Source organism: Pezoporus wallicus, unplaced genomic scaffold (genome assembly GCF_028554395.1).
Source record: "Pezoporus wallicus isolate ANWC-B61680 ecotype Strahan unplaced genomic scaffold, APGP_CSIRO_Pwel_v1 contig_5069, whole genome shotgun sequence".
NCBI classification, from domain to species: Eukaryota; Metazoa; Chordata; class Aves; order Psittaciformes; family Psittacidae; genus Pezoporus; species Pezoporus wallicus.
Genome location: NW_026642361.1, coordinates 9,031,441 through 9,057,294, shown reverse-complemented (window position 1 = coordinate 9,057,294; position 25,854 = coordinate 9,031,441). Strand labels below are relative to the sequence as shown.

Below are 25,854 nucleotides of genomic sequence, written 5' to 3'. Positions count from 1 at the left end.
AAGGGGAGGGCAGAAAACGAAGCAGACAGGAACCTTAAACTTATCTATATTGTGGAGATAAGCAAATCATTCTGTCACCAATTTTCAAAAGGATCTCCTCATTCCCAGTGTTTGACCACCTAGCTCTAGAAAACTGATGTTACTTCACCTAAGCTGCAAACAGCCACATTTTTGAAAAACAAGACTTACCCATTTAAAGCTGGGCACGCTGGAAGCCGTTCATAATCAGGATACATCTGACCTTAAGTATCTGCTCCTCAGTCTTCATAATGTAGTATATTTCCTTAGCTGAATGACACAAAGGAATAGAAATGTAAGACACCATGCAGGAATTCAGCATGTATAGCATAGGGACTGTAGAAACACAAGGAAATTCTAGACTCAGGCTTGCTGAATATGGTATTAAATTTGTATTTTCAGAACAGATGGGGGGTACTCACACAAATACACAGTTGAATGTGAAATGATGTTTCCTAAGAAAAAAGGATCTTAAAACACTGATTCAAATCTATCACTGCATAACACTGTGAAGCACTTTAGTATCAGTAAGCTAATGCTTTATATTCTGTAAATTAACATGAATGTCTCCGTCCCCTCGTCTGTCTCCTTTTTATAGGCCATGTGTTTTCAGCCTCCCATTTTACAGTTATTTCATTATCTGCGAATTAAGTTGGAGAAAGAATACCATTGTTTAAAGTTAACTCACAAGAACTGAAACCAACTACCTCAAGACTCTGTTTCCATGAGATGTGCGGCTGGTTTTGAAAATCATGAAAGTTGTATTTACAAGTACTGGTACTAACACACTAATGCAGGTATTCCCAGCAAGGGGAAAGGGGCAGAGAACCATACTAGGACAGAGGGAGAGTCCGTGCTCCTACTCGTGAGCGAGCTGAAGGCCCTCAGTTTTGTGACAAGGTAGTGAAGAAAGGACAGAGCGCCTGCTGGATCATGCATGGGAAAGAGTCACAAACAAATGGGAAAAAGGACTGGGTCTCTTTTAGCTTAGACAAAAAGGAAATGTAATATTTTTATGGACTTTATATCCCTTTTTCTAAGCATATGTACAAATAACATTTGCTACCCTTTTGAAGGGTTTGCCCATGCTGCTGGCAGCTTCTTAGAAGCGGGGCAACCTGTCTGCTGCTGTGTCTAGACTGGTACATTATATTTAGCTTCATATTGGGCATTTTTACATTGCAGTTTGGTCTGGAGTGCAAAACTATCCATTTATGTAATTTCAGATGAAAAGAATCCACTATTCTTTTGCACTTGCACCTACAGCTTTTGTCTCTCCTTTAAAATGTTACATGACCTTGAGAAGCAACTGGGTGAAATACAATACCACAGATTCGAAATCTGCTTTCATGATTTGATGTTTTTGCGATTGGGTCATGTAAAGACACAGAATTATCACCAATCTATTAACAAATGCGCTATTTCTGCAGTAGGATGCCCACGTACGAGTACAAACGATGCCAGGGCCAGGGTCCGGGCTCACCCACGCGTACACCCAGCGCCTGTTCCTTCCACCTCTGGGAGATCACACCGCAGTTACTGATCCTCTGCTCTCCTGCCCCCTCCAGGCGCCAATTTTGTGTTTCCTCACCACAGCTCATCTGCCGGGCTCCAACGGCCTGTAAAGCCCGCACCTCCCGAGGCGGCACGGCCTCCTCAGCTTATCCGGGACCGCCGGGAGCACAGCAGGACTGCGGTCACCACCAGTACCCGGCCAGAGCCCGCCTGGGCCCCGCTGCCACAGGGTGCCACAGGGCCGCACGGAGCCGTCCCTCTCGACGTCTCCTTCCGCGCCGGGCGCGGTGCGGACGAAGGGATCCCACCGTCAGCGCGGCGCGGTAGAGGCATGGCGGTGCCCGGGCAGCGGCCTGGGCCAGCGGTCGAGTTGTGGGGGGTACTTCTGCCTCTGCGGCGAGAGGCAGTGGGGGACTCGGAGGAAGAGACCGACGAGGAGGCAGAGGAGGAGCCGCAGCTGGTGGAGGCTGCGCTCCTGGACGCTTCCGGGCCGGAGCTGGCGGCCGCGCTGCCCCCTCGTCGAGCCGGTGAGGGGCGGGGGTAGCTCAGCGCAGAGCGGTCGGCGGGGCAGCCCCCGCGGCCTCCCTCGGAGGCGGGCGTGGGCCCGGTGCGGGGAGCGAGCTGCAGAGCGGCGGCCGGCTCGGCGGGTCCTGTGGGAATGGCGGCGGCGCGGGCAGTGTGCTGCGGAGAGGGGGCGCCGCTGCGGCCGCCTGCTGGGGGTTGTGCGGGGCAGAGCCCTCGGTGCGGGCGGGAGGAGGTCAGTGCTGAGGTACAAGGCTTTAAAAGTTAACCACGTCCGAGCTCGCGCCTTCCCCGGGTGCTGGGAACTACGAGTAGAGAGGACACGATGCGGAGTGAGTGACGGATCTTACGGAGGTCGCAGAAGGGTAGTGTCGTTTGCATTTATATACGGCCACGGCATTGGAGCAGTAAGAAAACATTCAGGTTAACTCCGCACACAAAGAAAAGGCTTTTAAAAATCTTTTATGACATGCAAGGGTGTTGGTACTGAACATTAATGAGTCCCTGCGGTCCGTTCAGTACCTGGAAAAGCAGGGGACCTAGGAGCAACTTCTGCATAACAAGAATATTGTATCGAAAAATTGATTAAAAAATTCATTGAGGTAACAAGGGGAGAACAGATGGGCAAGTTGTTACAGACCTAAGAGCTGATGGCATGCTGATGGTGTGAGAAGGGGTCCTGCTAAACGTGGGAGTGCACTTTGTGCTGGTTGTAGCATTTAGTTCCGTGTTGTGGATCGAGGAACGGTGTGTTTATTTTTGTGAGGGAAAGGGGATGGAAACAGGAGGCAAACGAGGTCATATGAAGTGTTAAGAACTTGTTTGAATTGCTTATAATTTTTGTGGTTTCAGTTACAGAAAGTACTTGGTATACAAATGCGTGTGAAGAGAATGCAGGTGCCGTGATGGGATATTTTGCGGCAAAACTGCCTAAAACTGAATTGCAAACTTGTCTTGGCATAAAAGGTGATATTAAACCAGATGCCGGTGTGTTTAACTGGCTGAATGTTCATATGCATTTTTAACTTTGTAGTTCAGACTCCTGGAGAAGCAGCTTCGGTGCTTGTTTCTGAGGTTGGTTTTGCTTTTGTTTTTAAAGCCTCCTGGAAGGGCTGACGTCAGGAAGTTTATGGAACTTCCTGCTTTACTTTTACTATACAACTTCTACAAAAGATAAAAATAAGCTTTAAACAAGCAAAACTCTCTTAATCAAGTTTTTAATCTGTATGACTATTAATTTACAATGGCTTTATTTTTCTTTTTGACAATTCAGTTATTATACAAGAAGACAACACTAAAAAGAAGTATGAAGTAGTTGGACGTTTTCCGTTAATTGGCCCTTGGTGGAGAGTTAATGTTAAAGCTAAAAAACTGGGGTCAAAGTACTTTGTGCAAGGATATCCGTCGTATTTTCTGCGGACTGATATAGAAGAAAACAACCGACAAGTCTTTTCGCTCTTTCTTAAGGAATGTGAAGTTCCAGAGTGTTTTAGAGAAATGTTTTTTGCTTGGCTTCCTGCGGAGTCTGTGCTGAGTTTTGGAAATCTTGAAAACACCCTAAAAGAGTTCCAAGTTTCACACTTACAGGCAGGGGTTAAAGAAAGAGACACCAAGAATTACGACATCTTCTACTATGTTTCGAAGTCATGTAGGTACATCCTGTGCTATGTTTGTAAGTTAATGAGTGAGTTCTGTCTTAGATACTGTGTTCAAGCTAACTTGTCTTCATATGAAGTGTATATTCAGATGGTTTTGAATGTGCAAAAATTCTTTGTTTTCCAAGAGATAAATTTCTAAAAGTCTCACTTTCTTCTGAAATGTGTTTCACTTCTGAAATTTGTTTTTTAGCAAGATTTAGGGCACATCAGTTTTGTTATCCCCCTTTTGCAGATCCCAAGACTGATACAAGTGGTGAAAGTGATAGCTTAAGTTTGGGATCATTGAGAAAGCCAGTGGAGAGCACTGTTTTCCTGAGTTTCTCTGCTCATATGATACTACAGATTTAGAAGCCTCTTATTTTGGATTTTAAGCTTCTGTACATCTGTCTGAAAATTAGGTAAGCGGCAGGTGTGGTGAGGTCAGAACTGACAAAATGGAGTACACAGTTTAAACCGAGTGCATAATGCATATTTTCCAAATGAGTACGTTTAGTTGCAGTTTTTGTCATCTGTTTCCATTATTTTTTCCCAAGGCAGTGCAAGGAAAACAGTCTTTAGGATTACAAAGAATAAGAAAGTGAAAGAAATTGGGGATGTTTTGGATGCAGTGGAGGCAGAAGGATAAAAGCCAGAGTCTTTTTAAATTGTCGTTACAAATATCTTCATGTATTGCTGAAAGCTGTCTTGGTTTATGGTGTGTGCAGTTGCAGGAAAGGCAGCATTGGTAGCTCTGACTTTTCCTATGATACTGGAGTTCCTGCCGATTCTTCTGCCACGCCATTTTTGCTGTCTGTTGGAGATGGTGTGTTGGCAAAGAAAGACTGAGGAAAACAGCGGTACAGATAGTGAGGAAGAGGATTTTCAAGACAAGATGCTAACAAAATTGGATGAGATCTTAAAGAATGAGCTGTGGAAACTTGGATTCAGCAGGGTAAGTAGTGTTAAGCTGGGTAAAAAATATGGGGTTTGTTACATTAGAGCATTTGTTGGATTGAATGCTGTTTCAGTTACGTTCAGTTTATCAACTGGGCATTTGTAGGAGGTAAGTTTGGTTTGTTTGGAAATAGGCAATGCACTGGGCTCAGTTTTAGGAAAGGTTTGGTGTTTGGGTTTTTTTCCAGTTGGTCTACAACAAATTAATCTTGGAAGATTTTAAAAGTGGTTTTGTTACAACCATTTGTTTAGTCTTTTCTGCAAAGAGGAGAAAGTTAAATACTTGAGGTAATGGGCCCGAAAGTAAGAAAGCTGATTTAAACCCCTCAGTTGTTCAGTTTTATACCAGGAAATGAGATTTTCTATTCTTAATGAATAGAACAGTATCTATGCTTTCATAGTAAGGCAGATAAGTTAATGACCTCTTAAGAGGTCATTTGGTCTGTTGGTTCTTTCTTTGTAAGTTTTTTTGCAGTTGCTGCTTGCCTTCCTGTTTTTCTTCACTATACTTGCTGTGCAGCTTTACTGCTGCACCTCACCTTAGCACTCCTGTACCTCAGATGGCAGCTATGGCTTAATAGTTCAGACGTGAACTTAATCCCTCTGGTTTGGCTACCCAATGCTTTTACTGACAGATGTTCTGACTTGTCTTTAAGAGCTCCAATTGCAGCGTTTCGGCATTCTAGCCAATGTATTCCAGTGTTTCACATCTTTTCCTTTTAAAAGCTTTTTCCTGATGTCCAGTTTGACTGTTCCTTAATGCAGTAGACTTGTTGCTCTTGTTTCTTGTTCCAAAGACCTGCATTCTCACTGCCGGGTTTTTTTATTGCTTGAAGACTCTCTTTAGCTTTTTCTCTTGAGGCTCAGCAAGTCCAATTAATTTTTCTTTCATGTTTTTTGCTCATCCCAGTCTTTGACTGTTTTGCAGCAGTCTCTGTAAGGGTTATGTATTTGTTGAAGTAGAATATTAAGAATTGGGTACAGTATTCTGCTAGTGCCTTTCCTGTGCTCTGTTTCTATAGGTTTTGTGCCTTCACTTGAAACTGTGATAATCAGGTGTGCATGATTTCTCCCTCATACCCAGTTTATCTGCCAGGTTTTTGATTTTAAAAGTTTCTGGTTTATACAGAAGGGTGACTGAGAGGAATTATCATTCCATCTTACTTTCGTGTAGCTTGAAAAGCATTATAACTTCATACATTATGAAAAATAAATAATTCAGAGATTACAATTTGTATTTACCAGGAGGAATGTTAGTAAGAGGTTAACATCTTCTGAAATAAATACATACTTGTTTTTATTCCTTCTGGGGAGAAGATCATCTACAGAGAACTGAAACTTTCCTACTGTGAGGCAACGTGGGCTGCATTTTGTCAGTGTGAACATCTCCTCTGGAGGATCCCTGAGTTGCAGAAGAACGCATTAATTCTGTATGATCAACTCAAGAGACGGTGTAGAGAAATGGGTCACACTTATCAAGATCAAGATGAATTAGCTCATTTTGTATCTAAAGATATGTCCATCGAGCATGTTTGGCAATCTCTTGAATTTTTGAAAGATCAGAGCGTAGTGATTAAGGAGAAAAAACTAGTGTTTCTGCCTTATCTTTATAAATCTGAAAAAGACATTGCAATGTATGTAGGTGACCTTATGTCAAACCACTCGTGGAAACTGGATGTTGATGTGAAAAAGGTACTTAGTGTTTTTGAGATGTCAAGAGAAATGGTAGATACCAAAGTGAATGTTACCCAGGCACATGAAATGAAACATATGAAAGAAAATAGTCCAGACAGTCATAATTGTGAAAATCACTTTGCTGAAAAGGAAGTGGGGTCTACATCTGATACACAGAGTAAAGCAGAGTTGGACTTAGATCAGGTGATTGCTTTGGAGAAGATTTGTTCTAATCCCATCACAATCATAAGTGGAAAAGGAGGCTGTGGAAAGAGTACAATAGTTAGCTACCTTTTTCGTCACTTAAAGCAGATGGAAAAAGAAGTGGAAGCTGCTTCTAAGGCCTTTGAAGAAGACTTGGATGCGTCTGAGGAATGGAATACCTTTGATCTTAATGGGGAGTCAGAGAATATATGCACACAAAAAAATCTGCATGTACTATTTACTGCACCTACAGGGAGGGCTGCAGGCCTTCTGAGTCAAAAAACTAATATTCCTGCATATACACTGCATCAGGTAAGGACATTCTTTTGGTTTGTTTTTAAATTGTGTTCTGAAGGGCCTTTTGACACTGTCTGTTCTTGTTTTGCAAAAAAAAACAAACCCAAAACAAAACCTTGTGATTTAACTTTTCATATGAAACCCTTACCTAATGCTTAGGTACAACTTGTCAGTGTTACGTTTTGGAGAGTTGTAGATCAGTCATTTGAAATAAATTGTTTGCTGTAACTTTGGTTTTCGATTGTTATTTTTTTTTTCTACTTACACATCTCTCATTTGTGCCTCTCTAAGGCATCTGGTCCTTTTAGCTTCTCAGCTATTGTTTTGGGGTTTGTTTTTCCAGGGAGGAAATTAAGCCTGAAAGTTTAAGTCTGAGTATTGACAGTTTTAAGCTCAGAATTTCAGATGATAGCTCTAAATACAACATTAGAAGATTCTACAGTCTGGCTGCCTTTATAAGACAGTTGTTGACAGTTGATTCATGTCAGAACTTGATTTATTTCTGTTTGTTTCTAGATAATCTATAGTTTTAGATCGTGGAGGCAGAGAGAACAATTACAGCAATGGAAATTTTCTACTGTGACAGTTCTGATTGTGGATGAAGGAAGTTTGGTGTCTGTACGCATTCTGAGTTTGGTTTTAAAACTCTTATGTGAGCATGCTCAGCTTGCCAAACTTATTATCCTAGGTAAGTGAAGCAGCAACTTTAGGATTATACAGTGTTTAATAATAACACAATATACAGTGCAAGTATCAGAGCTATTATTGCTTTCACTGAGTCTCTTAAATACCCCAGAATGTTACATTGTTTTGCACTTGGATATTTCTGCTTATTCTTAAGGTCATATGAGAGAGTTTTCTAGCTCAACTGTCAATATGAAAATATCAGTATCTCCCTTCCCTGTTTAGCACTATTTTGTCTACTTCCGAAGGTATTATCCAGGCCAGGCTGGACGGGGTTTTGAGCAACCTGGTCTACTGGAGGTATCCGTGGCCATGGCAGGGGGGGCTTGGAACTAGATGATCTTTAAATTCCCTTCCAACCCAAACCATTCTGAGATTCTGTGATTATGACTTCATGTGATGGCTTATTACATCTTGCAACTGGAAAACTTTTCTGATTTCCCTAAATTTAAGTGTTTACATCTTAATTTCTTGTTAGAAGGGAGGTTTCATGTCATTCTTAATGCTAGGAATATCTTGGTTTAGTTCAGAAGGGGAGACACGTATAAAATGAAAATTTTCTGCTGTCTCAGAGGTTTGCTTTTTGGCATGCCATTCATAACATTTGCTTTTAAATATGTAACTTTCGAAATGTGTTTGAATAAGATGTGCTCACTGTCAGTGTTTATTATGCAGAGGGATTTGCACCTGCTAGTAAAGCATTGCTGAGTTTTATGAAATTCAAGCTACAGCCTGATCCCCCAAACAAAGCTTCTTAGATTCTTGGAAGTTTTATTTCATGTGAATTGTGTTGAAGCATGTTGCTACATAGAGGGTTGAGAATTTATTAATTCCAGTGTGGGGTTGTTTTGTTGGGTTTTTAACAGATGATCTGTTACTGCTTCTCACAAATACTAATATGCATTCTCTTTAGGTGATACTAGACAGCTACCAAGCATAGACCCAGGAAACATGTTAGCTGATATCTTTGAGGGTCTAAAATCAAGAGGCTTTTCTGTGGAACTGCGAACTAATCACAGAGCTGAATCACAACTAATTGTAGATAATGCATCAAGGTAGGGTCTCATTACGTATGTAAGAAGCATTCTTGTAGTGGGCTGGTCCTTTACCTGCAAAACAGTAGTGCATCCAGATTTGACTCTACATTACTGTTTCTGTTATAGTTTCTTGTTAAAAATCAGTAACACTGTTTTTAAAAGCAAATGGAACAGCCACCCAAAACAGCAACGGCAGAACCCCACAGATTTTTGCAGGAGTGTAGGTATTGGAGATAAACATGTGTGATGGAATATACTTGAATTTTATGGGACGAATTTCGAATTTCACTATTAAATACTCTCTGTTGTTTTCAAACGTGTTGTGTATGTGTTGACTTATAATTGCTTCCCTATAAAGGAAGTCTTAAAGATACCTCTGGTGAGTGTGACAACAGCTAAAACAGACTGAATTACATTGAGAGTTTAGGTGCCAAGGGCCATTAAATCGTAGTTTCCTTTTTTTTCTTTGTATTAATACCCAGAACTGCTGAATGTTTCCAGCATTTACATTACTTTTGGACTTGAAATACTCCTATTTACTGTCAGTGTATGACTTCTTTTTTAAACCTCAAGCAGCAGTATCTAGGTCCAAGTGCCCAAGACCATTTGATGTTGTTTGGAAGCTGAGAATATTCTGGACTACCAAATGTTTTACAAACACTCTTTTTCTTTCTAACACTTCTGTGTTACTCCAGTCTGCTACCATGAGAAGTAAGAACACCTAGTATCTACTGTAGTGCTGAAGTGTTTGGAGGATAGATTACCATTTTTTTACTGTGAAGTTAAGTTATGCTTAGAAGAAAGTGTTCCTGATGTATGTACTATAGATGACCAAAATTATATAAATGGTGAATTTCAGGCTGATACAGATGATGTTACACAGGACTCCTTTAACTGGAAGTAACTTTTCTGTTTTCTCTCCACTTCTCTGGTCAAGAATCTCTCACCGGCAGCTTCCTGAATTTGATGAGGTGCTGGAAGTTTCTGCTTGGGATGAGGAAATGAAAATGCCAGGCCCAGAGAAAAAATTCATTTTCATTGCTTTGCCTGCTGGCGGGGGTTGTGACAGTACGTGTGTACACTCAGTTTGTAATCTTGATTTCCCTTTGGTAAAGCATAGACTGTTTGGCTGAAACTAGCACTTGGGGAAAATTTTAATCTAGTTTTGTTTGTGGTATAAATTTAAATGCTAGATTCATAGTTTACCTATAGTTTAGCTTTCTGTAAGTGGGTGCAGCAAAACCTGTAAGTGCAAAGGATACGCTGTAGAGCTCCAGCTCACCAGTTAGTTACATTTTGAAATGGGGGGGATGGCAGCTTCTATCAATGTAAACAAGTGTGATTGTCTTTTTCTATTGTAGGTGGAGCTGTCAGACTTTAAAAGATTAAATTTTTCAGTAATTTGAGTAAACAGCATCTGTAACAGGATGGTGCTGGACAGGAATGTGCGCCCAACTCTAGAATCAAGTTAGGAAAACGGAAGCAGAGAACAAGTATTTCTTTAAACATATTTTCAAGTTAGGATTAGGGCCATTGCTTTTGTTTTTTTGACCTTTATTGGATAAGTGGATTGAGGAGCCGCTACTTAATATGCATCAAAAAGCTTCAAGGAGGATGTGGTGTAAAAAAAAAAAAGTGTGACTATTATCGCCTTACCTTACTGTAGTAACTTACTCAGCAAATAATACTAAACCTGGATTTCTCCTGTATCGGTTTATCTTTACCTCTTTAATGTGCTATATCCAAACCTTGTTTTGTATGAAATATGCTCTGTGCAGCTGCTTAATACAGATAAACTAGAATTTCTCTTATTCCATATCAATCTTGTCTCTCACATTTTAATTTTTGGGAGGGGTGTGTTTTTGTGTTTTATGTTCTTTTCTGTTTTTTTTTTAAACAACTTGAAATGTCTTTGACGCAAGAAATAAGCAAAGGCAGTTTCATATTGAATTATGTTTTTCTTATATTATTCTGCATATTTTAACGCCTTACTTTTTATGACTTCTAAAACAGAGTTGCAAACTGCCATAAAGACTTTACTTAAAAAAGGACCAGGATTGCAGGATGCCAAACAATCACAGTTCATCGCTTTCAGAAGGTAATAGAGCATGTAGGCAGACATTGAAAAAATCCTTGCTTAGCAGCCATGATCTGAACCTACCTGAATGTGTTGAGTTGTAGAGACTAGTGGCAATATCATAAAATTACTGGAGAGAACAGGCCAGGTGTCTTTTCCTGTACCTTCTGGTTGCCTCCAGTCTCTCCATGGAGAGTTGCTTCATTTTTCTATAAGCTTAAGGTTACTTTGCCTTACCATTTTTGCCTTTGTGTTCATGTTCATCTGTACTGTTCATGTTAAAGAAACAAAGGATGGACATCGTAAGTGGTCAGGTTTTGTAGTACATTCTCTGAGAGCCTGTGCTCTGGTGTTTGTTATAGCGCAGTGTTCTCCAAAAGTGAAAGGAGAAGGAAGTCTCATCTTCAGGAGGAACCCACAAAATACAAAGAAATGTCCATTTTCAAAAGTATCCCATTGTGGTAGATGTGAATTCCAGGGTGCGTGATGGTACATGTAACCTACTGTCTATATATGCTTCTGCCACAGGCGGACATTGACCAAATGACAGGAGCTACTTGCATTTTGACTGTGTGACAAGGGCCGTATTTCAGTCTTGTAATCTGATGGGCATTAGTGCTCTTTTTGTACAGTGGCAAATGCACTTTGGATATCCAGCTTGGATATTTGGAAGCACAATACTTGTCATTTAAGAAGGGGTAGGGTGTAGGGCTCTTAGATGCTTTGAAGAAAGGTTGGAAAGTTTGCTAACCACTGATAACATGAACCATCATGTTATCCTGAATAGTATGGCCTCATAGTATGGTCCAGTAGTACCAATAGTCCATAAACTTATACTTCTGCACAGAAGGGTACTTTAGAAAAGACTACTACTTTTATTTGTGAAGAACCTTTTCTCAGCAATAAAACCCCACCAACTGTTTACAGGTTACTAGTGCACAAATAAGCAATTTATAGAGTTTAGCTAGTTCACCTGCTTGTTGTGAATGCTGAGTAACTCTGAAATCAGTTTTATTTTTCCAGTCTGTTATTAATGGTTTCCATAAAAGATTCCTCTAGAATATAGGTACTTAATCTGCATTTAAAAGGTAAAATTCCAGGTCTTTAAAAAGCAAATAAATCTTCTGACTATTTTTAATACATCCACAGACAGAAAATAATATATCCAGGATTAGTTTTGTTTAGTTTTCCTCTTTGTCTTAAAAACAAATCTAGCTAATCTAGGTATGCAGCACAAACATCCTTACCTTTCTGTGGTATTTAGACAAAACCGTTCCTTCTACATCATGATTTTGTTCTTGTTCTTTTTTTGTACAATGTAGGCAAGATTGCGATGTAATAAATGAACTTTGTTGCCAACACTATTCAAATCATTTAACCAGGTAAGCCAGTGTTTTGCATTTTTTTCCTGTGAACAGTCTCACTTTCATGGTGTTAACTCCATGTGACTGTTTCTTACCCAAAAGTTTTACAAAAATTCAAGAAACATCTTTGAAATGTGAGTTGTCTTAACTGGTTTTGAACGTTATTAAGGTTTTTAATCTGGCCCAAGTGTAGGGAGGGGAGACGTAAGAGATATTGAGAGATGGTAAATGCATACTTTATAAATGCATTTCTCCCTCTTTCTTTCTCCAATCTAGAGACCATAAAAACCGTCTCTTATTTCAAATTGATGACAAGATTTCCTGCACAAGGAATACGTACCTCAAGGATCTCTTGCCAGACTGTGGTTTTGGGGAGGGTCCTTATCACTGTGAACGCAAAAGTGGAGAAATCACCCTCACTGCAGACACTGCTGAGGAGGGCAAACGACTGTGCAATGGAGACATATTTTTCATAACAGAGGTGAGTCCTAGCTGCAAGAACCTGCACAAAACCCCCCAATGGTAACTAGTTCAGTCCTTGTAGAATGCTCAGAACAAAACAATTTGCAGTGTTGTTTTTAGTCCACAGCACATACTTAGTGTTTCTGCTAAACAATCATGTGAATAGGAAGAAAGAAGCAGACTCAAAATGGAGAATTAAAATACGTCTCAGAGCATTTTTGTGAAATGTGTTTCAGTTGATCTGCTCGTGTCCAGTGTAAATATGTTCTGTAAATACTAAAATGTAATTGAAATGGGTAATGTTTTGGATATAGGTAGAAGTCTTAAGTAAAGAATAAAGCTGTTACAGCTTTGAGCTCTCCCCTAATCTAAGATCAGGATCCTTAGAAAACTAAGCTGACCAAAAAAATAGAGCAGCAAAACCTCTGTATTTGTTTGCTGGCTTCAGTGAGCTGAATTGACTCAGCAGATGGTCCAGTGAAAGTACTAATACTTGTGCATGGGATGGGGCACCATATAGGGTTGGTGGGAGAGAGTCGGCTCTTTGCCTTCATGGCAGTAAATCATTAAAGTGGCCTCATTGTTATATTTCACTGTATTCACTGTATCAGTTTTCTGAGGGTTAAAACTACCTTAGTCAGCATTTTCCTTCCTAAACAGAAGGAGTTAGGGAAGGCCCTGTAAAGTGAAACTACTTTTCCTTCAAGGTGGTCAGTTGAAAGATAGCTGTCTTTTGGGTTTACCGTCTTCTGAAATTATTTCACTGGGTTGATATTGCAGCTATTTTTGCAGTAATTTCAGGGAAGGCTGGAATATGGATACACACGGATGTATGGACTCAGGTGAAACTGCTGATACAAGCTTACTGCTGAGTGTTCTTGTGGTGTTTCTTTAGGATGTAGAAATTAATAAACAGCGCTTACTAACCATCAGCAGCACATACGGCTCTACATACACTGTGAAGTATAAGGCACTGAAGAAGCTATGCCACATAAAACATGCATGGGCCAGAACTATTCACACATTTCAGGTAAAAAATAAAGCAGCTGTGAGCTGATAAAACCTTCTTATGGCCTTGTGAATGCACTGTATTTTCATGTGAAAGAGCCAGAGGGTCTCTTGAAACTAAAATTCCTTGAATGCAGGATAGCAGATATTCTTGGGAGTATCTGCAGTTGCCTCCACCTTCCTTGTTTTTGTGTCTTTTTTTCAGCTACTTACTGGAGATCTCACTTTGATAAGGCGTTTTTAAACATGTTTCAGGGTTCTGAGGAGAAAACTGTTGTCTATGTGGTTGGCAACCCTGGCCGTCAGCACTGGCAGCATGTGTACACAGCCGTGACCAGAGGATGTTGCCGTGTCTATGTTATAGCAGAAGAGCCTCACCTCAGGAGAGCGGTCACTAACAAGAATGTGCCCAGAAAAACTCACTTACAGAGATTTTTGAGAGAGGCAATTGCAGAAAGGAGCAACTGTCCCGGACATGCTTCGTCCCCCCTGACCAACGGCTGGTTAAGTCAGGAGCTTGAGACTCAGTCTGTTAGTCTAACCCAAGGTGCTCCTGAGCCACCTGAATCTCTAACAGACTTGATTAAACAGGAAGAGTCAGCAGTTCTCATTAAAGAAGAGCAGACAGACATTTTGCAGCAAAGCCCACGTAAAAGACAACAAACCCCTGCAGAGAAGTCCGAGGATGCTATGAAAACACCCTGGGTGAGTATCGATCTCTGAACTGGGAAGGCTTAAAACAAACTCTGCACTGTCTTTAACCACCACAAATCACCTTCTTACTGTTACGATTGTTTTACCATTATTTATTTAATAATTTTCCAGATCCCCAGTAACTGGTAAAGCAGTTCAGTTTGGCAGGCGTTTTCCCAGAGTAATATGAAAAAAATAAGTTAACAATGTCAATAGTAGCAAATTTATACACCTTATTAGCCGACACATCTCTCCAATGAGTAGCTTAGGCTAGAGTCACTTACTCTTTGTATGGAGAAGTCTGTTTTTAAGAGCAGACATGCTGTAAGAGTTTTATATAAAATTTAATTGGTGAAGCCGTTTTTATACAGTCAGACATGCCTAATAGGTGTTTTTTTCATTATGTCTCATTTCTGAGCTCTGTCATGGGGAAAAAAAACTGTTTTTGAGGACACTACTGTATTTTTGGACTACTGTGTTCAGATCTGGGGCCACTGATATAAGAAGGATGTGGACCTGTAGAAGCAAGTCCAGAGGAGGGCCACAAAGATGATCAGAGGACTGGAGCACTTCCCCTACGAAGACAGGCTAAGAGATCTGGGGTTATTCAGCCTGGAGAAGAGAAGGCTTAGGGGAGACATTATAACAGTCTTCCTAAAGGGCACCTGCAAGGATTCTAGAGAGGGATGTTTTAAAAGGGCATGTCGTGACAGGACAAGGGGGGAACGGCTTTAAAGTGAAAGAGGGGAGATTTAGATTACGTATTAGGAAGAAACTCTCCACTATGGTGGAGAGACTCTGGCACAGGTTGACCAAGGAAGCTGTGTCTGCCCCATTCCTAGCAGTGTTTAAGGCCAGTCTGGAGAGGACTTTGAGCAGCCTAATCTAGTGGAAGGTGTCCCTGCCCATGGGAGAGGGGTTGGAATTAGATGATCTTTTAAGTTCCCTTCCAACCCAAACCATGCTGTGATTCTATGATTTTAGTTCTAGTTCAAACACTGATAACATTTTTGTTCTGTTTTGACAGAGAGCAGAAGATTCCCCACTTCAGTCTTCCAGACTTAGGAATCTAACTTTGGGTCACGTAACTCCTAGGAAGCTTTTCAAGAAGTAACAGCCAATAGACTGTCCTCATTATGAATCTTTCTTGAACCTGTTCCATTCAAGAATTCGGAGCAGAGAAGCTGGTTCTGCAGATAATTTTCCTGTAGGCTTTCCCGTACTAGCATGTTCTATAAAGTACATGCTTTTTTTGTTTTAAAGTAAGCCCTTTTCAGTGATCTGCCCTTTGGTAAAAAGGGTGTGTTGGTCATCAAATATAATTATTTTGTTTCAGTGAAGAATGAGAGGATCCAGATGTTCCATAAAAAATAGCTGGTGATTTCTGGATTTGAAGACTAGCTGGCCATACCACGATCTGTCCATCTCCAGAACTGCTGAGAACTTGTTGCATATACCAAAACTGTGGTTTGCTCTTGGGAGTCAAAAAACAGTTTACAAAGGGGACTTTGGATGTTTCTGGTGTGGCAGGTTTGTGGGCATGAAGTTTTCATTGATTATGGGTTTTAATCTTGTTAAAAGATTAGAAAGAACAAGGAAGTTGCAACCAGTGACAGAAGTTTTCCCCCACTTTGTACTTGAGAGAGATGTACAACTTGCCATTGCTGCTTCAGCTCAGAATTAAATGCTGGTAATGATCTGGGTAAGAAGTCAGAATTCCAAGTTGGAGTTAGATAAAATATTCCAATTTCAACTTTTGTGTACCATGTATGTGACTTACCACATTGTAACTTTGGAGATCAGCAAGACGGATGCTGATCAAACATCAGGCAAATTGCACTAAAATTTGGACAGCTTCCTTTTTTCTTTTTATACATAATGCTGGAATTTTTTTTTCCCCAAAAAACTGTGGAAAAAATGCCACCTCATTTTTTATGTCTTTAAATCACTGTTTATTTCAATTTATACAGTAGTTTTTCCATACAAATATTTGCAACAGTTTGAATTTCAAAAAACATAACATAGACGATAAATATCATGCTATTAAAGTATTAAATTTGTACAAAAATACTTTACAGTTTAATGCTTATTTGTTACAAATAAAAATACATATTTAAGTAAGTGACTCATGAACTTTTTTTTTCTCCTTCTTTTTTTACATGATTCAGCATTGAATGTCATTCTGACCGTTTCTGGCAGTGCTGAAATAGAAATCAGAGATTGGTGTGTGTGTGGGGCAGGTGAGCTTGTTCATGTGTTGGAAACAACAACAGGGATACAGTTAAACAGTTGAAATTGAGAAGAAACAACTCGGTAAGGTGACCGTTTAGATACGGAGACTCTACAAATGTACAAATCCAGGATCTTTATATTCACCAAGAACAGTAATTACCAATAACAACTTGAATACCGGAATAAACCAAAGCAGCTGCTGGTGAGCATATAATGCAACTGGCAGTACTTTATTGCTTGGGGGGAGAGGAGAGAGTTTGTGTGATGTGTTTGTAAAATATATTTACAATTTTAAATCCTAAAAACGTGTTGCAGGGGGTAACATTTATCATAAAGAAGCCTGAAAACAAAGTAAATAGGACTTTGGTCCCTTCAAGAAATTGACTTGACTTACTTAAAAAGCTCACGTGTGTCAGTACAAGTTTACAGGTTTATGGATCTTTAAAGAGCTTTTGTATCAGTCTCCCACTGACATAGTTTAAAAAAAAAGCCATTTTCTTTTAAAACCTTTCTGTTTTGTCTGAACTCGTTTCAGTTTCACTCTTGTCTGTAATCCTCCTTCACAGAGGTTTCATCCCGCTAGAAAAGTCTCTGCTTAAAAATCCCCACAGGCTGCAAGATAGACTGTTAAAATATTTCATTGCATAGGGAAGAACATACCTTCTAACAAAATGTACCAAAGTGGGGCAGTAACATTCACCTCATACTGCAGCCTCCTGCAACCATGTTGTTAAACGTCTCGGCCATGCCTTGTTTGAAGAGTGCACCCTCCTTGCCAGCAGAATAAAGGTTCTGGAAATTACAGCTCTAGACATTTAACAAGAAAACCCAGTGCAGCATCACACTTCCTTATCCCTCAGGCAGCACCTTTCTCATTGACTGATAAAATGTGTTTTAAAAACCGCATAACCTGGACACCACTGTTTGTTAGCAGAGGTCAACTCTGTGCTTTTCCCTCAAACAGCAGCTGCTGAGGAAGAGAGGAACATTTAAATGATGTTTAAAACATCTCCCCAGTTTCCTATCTGGGGGGAAGAAAAGGCCCTTAAGAGTTTTGTACTGTTGCTAATGCTAGGTTGTTTAGAATGGACTGACTTGACTTAATGAAGAATTAAACCTTTTCAGAAGTAACCATGAATTAATACAAGCCTTGAGACAAAAAGACTGAGCTGTGCTTTTTAGTGCTATACAGCATCTGAGCCTTAATCTCAGAGAAATCTTAAAGGGATTTAGCACCATAATTGTCTTTTGTTACCGAATGTCCCACTAAAATGATTTTCTGCTATAATGTATTTGTAGGATCCCGTGTCTCTGTATGAACATCAGTGTGTCCGCTCTGCTGAAGGAAGGCATTAGTCTGATCACACCACTCCCCACTCACTGAAGTCTGTTGTTCTGAGCTTCCTTTAGGAGGTGCCAGCGGGTTTCTGCTAATAACCAGCTCCAGCTTATTGCCAGATTCTGCAATGAGGGGCACAACCAGACAGCAGTCAAAGTCTCTGGTGCGAACATGGTTTACCTGGACAATTAGAAGATGGATTTTTGTTACTATTTCAGGAGAAAGAAATGAGATCACAAGAGAAACAGATTTATCCTTGAGACTATGGAACCTGATTTAAAAATTCCAGGTGAAGAATTGCCCAGTACAAGACTATTTAGCCGTGGTGTCTGGTCTGAAGACACCAGTTAAGTTTTTACACCTTGCAATGGAATGTTGCTGAAGTGGGCATGTTTGCACTGGTGAGAGCTATTGGCAGCTGTCACAATGCCCACCATAAACGACACTGAACAGCACATAGTTATTTCATCTGTCATGGTTCATTCATTTCGATGCAATGTCAATTCAGTTCAGGTCTTCTCTTGTTTTAATTAATACACGTAAATTTATATAAAGTATTGGGCTACTTGACAAATAATGTGGTTTTCTCATCACAGTCCAACCTGGCACTGTGGTAAGCATGGTGCTGACTATCACATTATTCCAACTATGTCAGTCAAAAACCTGGATCAAACACAGAAGCAATTGTCAAGTCTGTATCAAGGACAGCAAAAATTACAAATCTGTCTGGAAACGTCCTGGGGAATTCCAGTTTTCCTGTGAGCATTTGTGTCTCCTGTGGAGCTCTGAAACACCTAACATTCTGAGAGAATTTGTCTATGATGACTTCACAGAAAGTCTAGCCCTCGTGCTGCTGCAGAAAAGCCCGTCACCACAAAGTGCAGCCTTTTCTTACTGAGGTAAAGTGATTTACGCAGCCTGTGGCACAGAGTGATCATGATCATTTGTCTTTCATCCCATCCCCCTACACAAATCTTTTCCCAGCAGAAATACAAGAGTGCTTTGTACTTTTAATATTTCAGTACTCAATAATTTAAAATACAGTAAGTGATGTAGATAATAAGGCTGTTCCAAATAAGCAATGAAAATGCTTCATGCAGTTTTCTACATCTGCATAGGGCAGACACCCAAACACCCTGCAGCGTGGTGGTTATAAATGTTTGTACAACATCATATGTATGTCATGTCTCTTCATTCATAAACCTGCGTGGTGCCAGAAGCCTTACCTGTAAAAGCCTATCGTATGGTTTTAAACCTCCCAAATCGCCAGGGCCAGCTGGTCGAATGTTTTTAACATACACTCCTTTCTCCAGTAAACCATCTGAGACACTGAACCCAAAGTCTTCTCCATCTGAGTCCTTGTACAAAGTTACCTGTGGAGGTGATGGACATGATGAGAAGGGAAAACAAAAACATTTGTCTACATTTCTATGAGCATTAGGTGGGCTTTTTTCCTAGGACGGTTTTGGTAAGGTTTTTTTTTCCACATTAGAGAGATCACTTACCTACTGTTTGGTACTTACAGTGTTACAGTTGTCCCCATTTTGACATTATATCAGAAGCCACCTTATTCTTCAGTAACAAAAAGCCCTTCTCACTTCTGCTCATCAACTGGAACTTTGTGGTGTTCAGCCCACCTTTTTTGGTATAATTTGTTGAGTCTTAGTATTTTTGCTACCCTATTCTCCAGTTGCCAGAATCTGAGTAAAAGATTAGGTTTAGCTTTGCTTCAGGGATCACGACCTGGCCTCAACCAATTAATCAATGTCATGTCTTCCAAAACTTCCAGCAGTCATAAACACTACTGGTACTGTAAGTCTTTGCTAGCATGGTTTTGGCTAGGCAATGGTCCACCCTGTAAAGGCCAATCTCAAAAGTGCTCAGTACAAGAGTTGTAATGCAATCTGTTAAAATACAAATGAGGCTCCTTCTAAAAGAGCTTGCAGGCAGTGTTCTTACACAGCCATGAGATGGTCATTCAAAAGCAGGAAACAGAAGTTAATACAGCAGTTAGGAGAAGGTTTTGCAGGTGTGTTCAAAGAGCAAGTCCTCACAGGTAGCTCTGTGAATTCAGTTATTTGATAAAGATTCAGGGACTTCTGTCTAGGTATGTGGCACGCTGAGGTTTTTATTTCTGTGAGGTGTTTACTTTTTCTTGCTTCTTTCTCACATCAGGAGTACAGACCTATGCAAGTAAGTTGTTTGAGTCACTGGCATGACATGCAACTGACATCAGTGCTGGCACAAAATGTGTGTGCAAATACAGTCACACAATCAAAATCAAGCTGTTACTCCTATAGCTTTATGTCACTTTGGGTTCAAAATACTGGTTTTACCATACCTTGGTGGATAAAACGACACCATTAATTAATGCATTGTAATTTTATAATGGTTCAGTACTAGTAACACTCTATGTGCTGCATCCTTGCGTGTGCCAGCTGCTGAATTCCTTTCTGGTGTTTCTTGACTTACAGAATCATTCAAATTGAAGGGACTTCGGGAAGTCTCTATGTTTAACCTCCTGCTCGAGGCAGGCCAAGCCCAAATTCAGATCGGGCTGCTGAGGACTTGATTGGTACTTCATAGAAGAATGCCAAGGTGCAGCAGTGCCGGAGCACAGTGCTGGTTAGTGGTGCCTTCAGAAAGCTGCTGAGACCCTGCCTTGACTGCTATGTAAAAAGGTAAGCAAGAACAGACAAGGCTGTCTCTAAACAGGAATGAGGGATACAAATAGTTGGCTTGGGATTTTGTTTGGTAGTATTTTTTTAATTTGTGGGTTTTGGTGTTTGTTTTTTTTTGTGTGTGTGTGTGGTTTGTTTGTTTTTCCCTGTTTTGTTTCAGTTTTCTTGACTTGACTTGGCTTTACTGGTGTACCAGTACTGCTTTAACCATAATGAAAACAGACTCCCTAAGTAAGTTTGATACCTATCCTGGGAAACAGCTGGGAGAAGTGAGATACAATGCCAACTGCTGCAACATTAGCACTGCTGTATCTGTAGATGTGGTGGTGGTGCATTCACTGTTGGGGTGCTGTGAAAACACCTCTGTCTCATGCCAAGGTAAGCACAAATACCCACACACGGTATTCATCCCTTACTTTATACCAGTTCCTCAACTTCCCTTGTTTTTCTTGCTCTGTACGGCACAGCCAAGAAGGAAGGCACACCTAAAGTCCCCATAACGGAGCTGAAGGCTTTCTCCCTGCCTGTGACTTTTCTGTCTGAGCTGTCAGTTGAAACTTGCCAGGCACTGCTATGTTTAAGGTCTTTGCTGGCTTTTCTCCCATCTTCCTCCAAAGTAACTTTGTGATGGAAGTCGTAATTCCTCCATCTCAGCATGAATTTTAGGAGTCAATGAGCATTTCAACTACTAAAAAAAACCTATTGGCAAATTCAAAATGATTCATAATCGAATGATTTTAGTTTGTATCAACGGCTGCTGTACCAGCAGGACTCTGGGAAACTTATGATAATTTGTTATCAACAGAGAGAGGCTTTTGTTTGTTGTATCATAGCATGTTTAATATGGCTTTGATGTGAAATACGTTTGAAGCCTCTATGAAAGTGCTTTAAGATTACGATTCTACTAAATAAAGGAGGGAGATACATTTTGACACATTTGTGTGCAGGAATGAAAAATAATTAGCACTGGACCCAAGACACAAACTATCTTCCAATGAGGTAACTTTTTTTCCTCACTGTCACAAAGGATAGGAGTGCTTCATGTTAATTGCTTCTTAAAGAAGCCTTGAAAAATAAAGATGTGATACAGTGCATAAGAGGAGAAGAGTTAAAATACTGTGTCTTCTTCTAGCACAGATGGCACCATTTTTCAAAGCAATTTCCCCTTTCCACTTGCTCCTTTTCCCTTTCCTCTTCCTTCAGGCACTGGAGTTGAATGGAGTTGGATTCAATCTCGCGTGAACTACAAAAGCATATGAAACAGGGCGCTCTTCAGGACTCTTGACCTACAGGAGGGTCAACTGCATCTAACAGATTTCTGAGAGACATTCGTCTGTCCTGCTTTTTAAGATCTCCAGTGATGGAGACTCCACAGTCTATTACAGTAATCCCTTCCAGTGCTTCAGATGTTTTCACCCTTGCTGAGAGTTAAGCTGCCTGTCCACAGAGAAGAAGGTCACTTTATTCTCTCTTTCACTGCAGTGATGTGAAACAAGGTTTGTTTTTCTCTGGACTCTGTTCAGTAGGTCAGCATCCTTCTTTAATTTTCAGACTCCAAACTGTACACTCTATTACAGTCCAGACCTTATCAAAGAAAAGTTGTAGTAGAGAATAATTCTGTGTGTACTAAAGATAGTGGTCCCATTTGTATGTTTCTAAGACACTTGCTTTTTCCCTGGTTTTAGTGAGTGGCCTAAAATGAAATACATACAAATTCTACTCTACAGATCTACAGGAAGTGCCATTCCACATTAGCTCACTTTAGCTTGTCTCTAATAATGCACACACTACTTCATGCCCAGCTTGTAACTCAGAAAAAGGAATACTGCAAAAAGGGGCATAAAAGCGGAATTTTGCTGTAGGGGGACAGTGGGAAGTACTGCAGTTGGGGGTGGGTGTGTGACAGGAGGGGAGCAGAACTTGAGCATCTAAATGTCTTGTATTGCCCCCCTAATTGTTCAGGTTGGACATTCCTGATTTATATGGGCTGAGCACTCTGGAAGGGAATTACTACCCTGCAATTGCAACTGTTACAGATCAAAATATCTCCTCATTTCGGTGGTTCTTCAGATCTACAGATCCTAGAATATTTTTAAAAACTGTTTCCTATATGGCTGTCTTCTCTTGACTTCTGGGTTATTTGACAGGAGCTTGGAAATTAAAGAAACTGAGAGTTATTCACTTAAGGGATGAGGCTGAGATTTAGCTATCACATTACTTAGGTGCAAGTCATCTGCACAGCATTTTCTTTTGCATATACAGGTTATAATTTTGGGGGCAATTCTTTTTGGGGCAGCATGTATTCTTCAAAGAGAATTGCAGAGTAAAAACCTCACTATCTGGAATAGCCAGGTTTTTAGTTAATAACAGGTATGGGCAAAGCCCTACCACTCAAGTTTCTCATCTTCACTAGCCAGTAGCACAGTCAATTCACAGTCAATTCACACAACACCTGGTAAAATCGTGCTGGTTTATGTGTATTTCTGATCACAACTGTTCAGAAGGTTTGATCTTGATAGCAAAATCTCCATTATGGGCAGTTTGTTAGACTTTTCAATTTACATCAGGAGCCTAAGGGAAAAAGAAAGCTGAAATGGGAAGTTCATTCATATTTCATAAGCAATTAAATAGTTACAAATTTAAAAGAGACGCTTACACATTTTGAATCTGTTTTTATGCCTCTTCTCCCTCTCAATTCTATAGGAAAATGCTTAATTTAAATTCATACATCTTGCACAGATCAGCTATTAAGGTATTTTACCTGACTGTGATTTTAGGTTAATGACTACTTGCAGTAATAATATTGAAAAATTATGTGATATCTAGTTCGTATTTTTGCTCTCAGAGGAACGTGTGCTCTATGAAACTTTAACAAAAATGCTCCGCTGTGATTTTTAGAAAAATATTAATCTGTATGATTACCTAGGTAGATAAAACCAATTAAAGACATTCATTAATTTGGGTACTGATACAGCAATATGTTCTCCAGCTAAATTAAACGTTACTTATGAAACCATCTAGAACAAATGTTTGAAGAGATCTGCACGACACTTATCCCAATCCTAGCATCCTCAGGACAAAGACAGTTCAAGTACACATTTGGTGAACGTAATGCTGTGAAGTGAGAAAGAGCAGTGAAGGATTCAGCTTAACTTGCTGCAAAGTTTGCAGCTTTCAGCAAAATAATCCTCGGGGCTGTGTCACCTTTCTGACAGGTGTATAGCTGAGGAGGACAAGCTAGCAATGCAATCTGCTCTCCATGCTGTTCCATTAGACTTACTCATCTGTGTTTGTAGCCTGAGCAATTCTCATCTGGTCTCAGTCTTTCAGCCCATACAGCCAGGCCGGCCATTGATACATTTCATTTTAATGGCTTTTCCTTTGGTAGAATCTTACATTCTTGCTCTCTCACAATCAAGTTATGAAAAACCAGTGGAACATCGACCTTAGCTAACCCATTTTCTGCAATCAGACTTCAGGTATGAACTCTGAGCTACAGTGCACATGGGCCCTGACTCAACAGGCGTGCAGGCTCATCACACTGAGGCAGTAACAAGGTACCTGACCTGTCCTGCAGAAGAAACTGGGAAACCTCAGCAGCATGCAGACAAGTACACGCTTGAAGGTCTTACTGAGGTAGGTCTTAGGCAAGCCGTGTCTTAGCTCGCATTTCAAAGACTATTTATACCATCACAGTTTTCCAAAACCAGTTTGTATTTTGCTGGTTGTCTCACCAGCGGCCCAACAGCAAGATCTCTTAGGAAAATACGTATAGCATCAACTCAGGAGAGAGGGGAAAAGTGGATATATTGTCTGAAAAAAACCTGGAAGTCATCAAAAACAGAAGGTCACAGCAATCTTAAAAGATAGGCAACTGAAGAGAGAGAAAGCTCAAGGACAGGGTATTTTGTACTGCCCAGGACTCTTTAAGAGGTAGCAGCTATCATAGAATACTGATTCATTAATAAAATCTGACTGCTCCTTTTCAGGAAAAGATCTATTTTATCCATCATGAAAGGCTGGTTTTATAATTCACAGGAGAAAACTGTGCCTTTGCTAAACATGAGCACTCTGTGAAATGCCTACTGGTGTAGTTTTGGTTTACATCCCACATTTTTTCACCATTCAGGAAATGTAAGCACAGTAACTAACACCATTAATCACTTCATATCAAGCTGGAAATATGAATACCTTAAAACTATCACAACGCATCCTACTGATTGTTTACATTGGCAGTGGATTAATTTGCCATATGTAAAATCCACTCCCTACTACCTTCTGTAAACATTCATTTAGCCCTTACTCAATGAGTCCTTACCTCGCTGAATGAAACTGAATGAACTACAACCTAAACTCAGTCAAACCCACAGGCACTAGAAACCAAACCAACTCTCTTAAGAACAACAACCTCTTAGTGGTATTTCTCCATACTTTTGCCTCCTTTCTGGGAAGTTCTCAGACCTTTAAGAGGAAGATGGGTGCAGGAGACAGGATCCTCATTGCCATCAAGGAGAAAAGCATTATAATGTCCCCAAAAGTTTTGGAAACTGGTTGCTATTATGGCCTCACTGGACTTGAAATTTAAACGAGCAGGGTGTTTGCTGCGCACATCTAAAGATACTTTATCCGGTACTTGGGCTGCAGAGAGGCCAATCACCAGGTGATTTTGACAGCCTTGAGCCATGAAAAGTTGCATAGACTGAAGATTATTTATCCTTTTAGAGCAAAGGAATTACAAAGAGAAGAGACGGAATAGCTAATTTGAAATAACATTCAATATTATGTACATTGAGTCTCATGTATTTGATTCAAAATGAGTGTTAATTTGAAAAAGGACCAATGGGAGCCCCAAACCCTCTTGAGTAATTTCCTAAAGAAATGTATTTCCTAGAAATTAAACTTTGCTTTCTTAATGAACACATTTTGCAGAGATGAGTTATTGGAATTGTCAATTCAAATTACCCGTGGATGCTCCCTGCAAAAGAGTAATCCCTTTTGAGGATTTACTGTAAAACAAAATAGTAGACAAGGATGCATTTTATTTGTTAGTTTCCCCCACAAGGATGTATCATTAATGTGTAAGAACTAATATGCATGGCCCCCAAATTACATCTGTGGAGTCATTATAAAAAGTGCTTACTGCATTGCCATAGAATTAAATTCCCTATACTGAATATATTATTTCAAAGCTGTCAGAAGAAAAATTACAGACCTTGTGTAACTCCACAGGAGTTGGTGACATGATTTCTTTCATTTCTTGCTTAATTTTTCTCAGAACCATGGACTTTCTCCCCACATCTGATGGCAATGTGTTGCTACGAGTAGCTTGACTGTAATGTGGCCTTACAGTACTTCTTTCCTGGAAGCTGGCTTGTCTTCCCAGCTGGTTACGAGGTTGTGGGTTTTCATGATTCAAACTCATTGTACTTCCTGACATAATTGTGGCCTAGAGCATT

The 25,854-nt window shown here is 40.2% G+C and overlaps 2 protein-coding genes across 17 annotated transcripts in view; one reads left to right on the top strand and one right to left on the bottom strand.

Moving 5' to 3' along the window:
- Window positions 1-1,864: 1,864 nt before the first annotated feature.
- Window positions 1,865-15,569, top strand: HELB (DNA helicase B). 2 transcript variants are annotated; one of them, XM_057429489.1, is made up of 13 exons: window positions 1,865-2,060; window positions 3,329-3,703; window positions 4,418-4,644; window positions 5,964-6,836; window positions 7,338-7,509; window positions 8,419-8,560; window positions 9,480-9,610; window positions 10,556-10,640; window positions 11,942-12,001; window positions 12,260-12,464; window positions 13,341-13,475; window positions 13,709-14,158; window positions 15,174-15,569. In XM_057429489.1, the coding sequence occupies exons 1-13, from the start codon at window positions 1,865-1,867 to the stop codon at window positions 15,258-15,260; spliced, it is 3,138 nt and encodes a 1,045-aa protein (XP_057285472.1). In that variant the 3' UTR covers window positions 15,261-15,569. The 2 variants fall into 2 exon arrangements, with proteins under 2 accessions (XP_057285472.1, XP_057285473.1); XM_057429490.1 differs by lacking the exon at window positions 1,865-2,060 and adding an exon at window positions 3,946-4,111 and having other exon boundaries at window positions 3,587-3,703.
- Window positions 15,570-16,119: 550 nt separating this feature from the next.
- The window catches only part of GRIP1 (glutamate receptor interacting protein 1), a 322,599-nt gene continuing 312,864 nt past the window's right edge, over window positions 16,120-25,854 (bottom strand). For 12 of the 15 annotated variants that reach the window (XM_057429476.1, XM_057429479.1, XM_057429486.1 and 9 more), the window contains 3 exons: window positions 25,611-25,844; window positions 18,944-19,090; window positions 16,120-17,897 (listed from right to left, as the gene is read on the bottom strand). In XM_057429476.1, the coding sequence (XP_057285459.1) occupies window positions 17,661-17,897; window positions 18,944-19,090; window positions 25,611-25,844 (618 nt within the window). In that variant the 3' untranslated portion in view covers window positions 16,120-17,660. Of the gene's footprint in view, window positions 17,898-18,943; window positions 19,091-25,610; window positions 25,845-25,854 lie in introns of those variants that run through there. The other 3 variants (XM_057429481.1, XM_057429485.1, XM_057429484.1) reach the window with 3 other exon arrangements.

Coding starts and splice junctions, on each gene's coding strand:
- HELB (XM_057429489.1), top strand. CDS start 1,865: ATGGCGGTGCCCGGGCAGCGGCCTGGGCCAGCGGTCGAGTTGTGGGGG. Junction 6,837..7,337: donor CTGCATATACACTGCATCAG/GTAAGGACATTC, acceptor GTTTGTTTCTAG/ATAATCTATAGTTTTAGATC. Junction 12,002..12,259: donor TATTCAAATCATTTAACCAG/GTAAGCCAGTGT, acceptor TCTCCAATCTAG/AGACCATAAAAACCGTCTCT.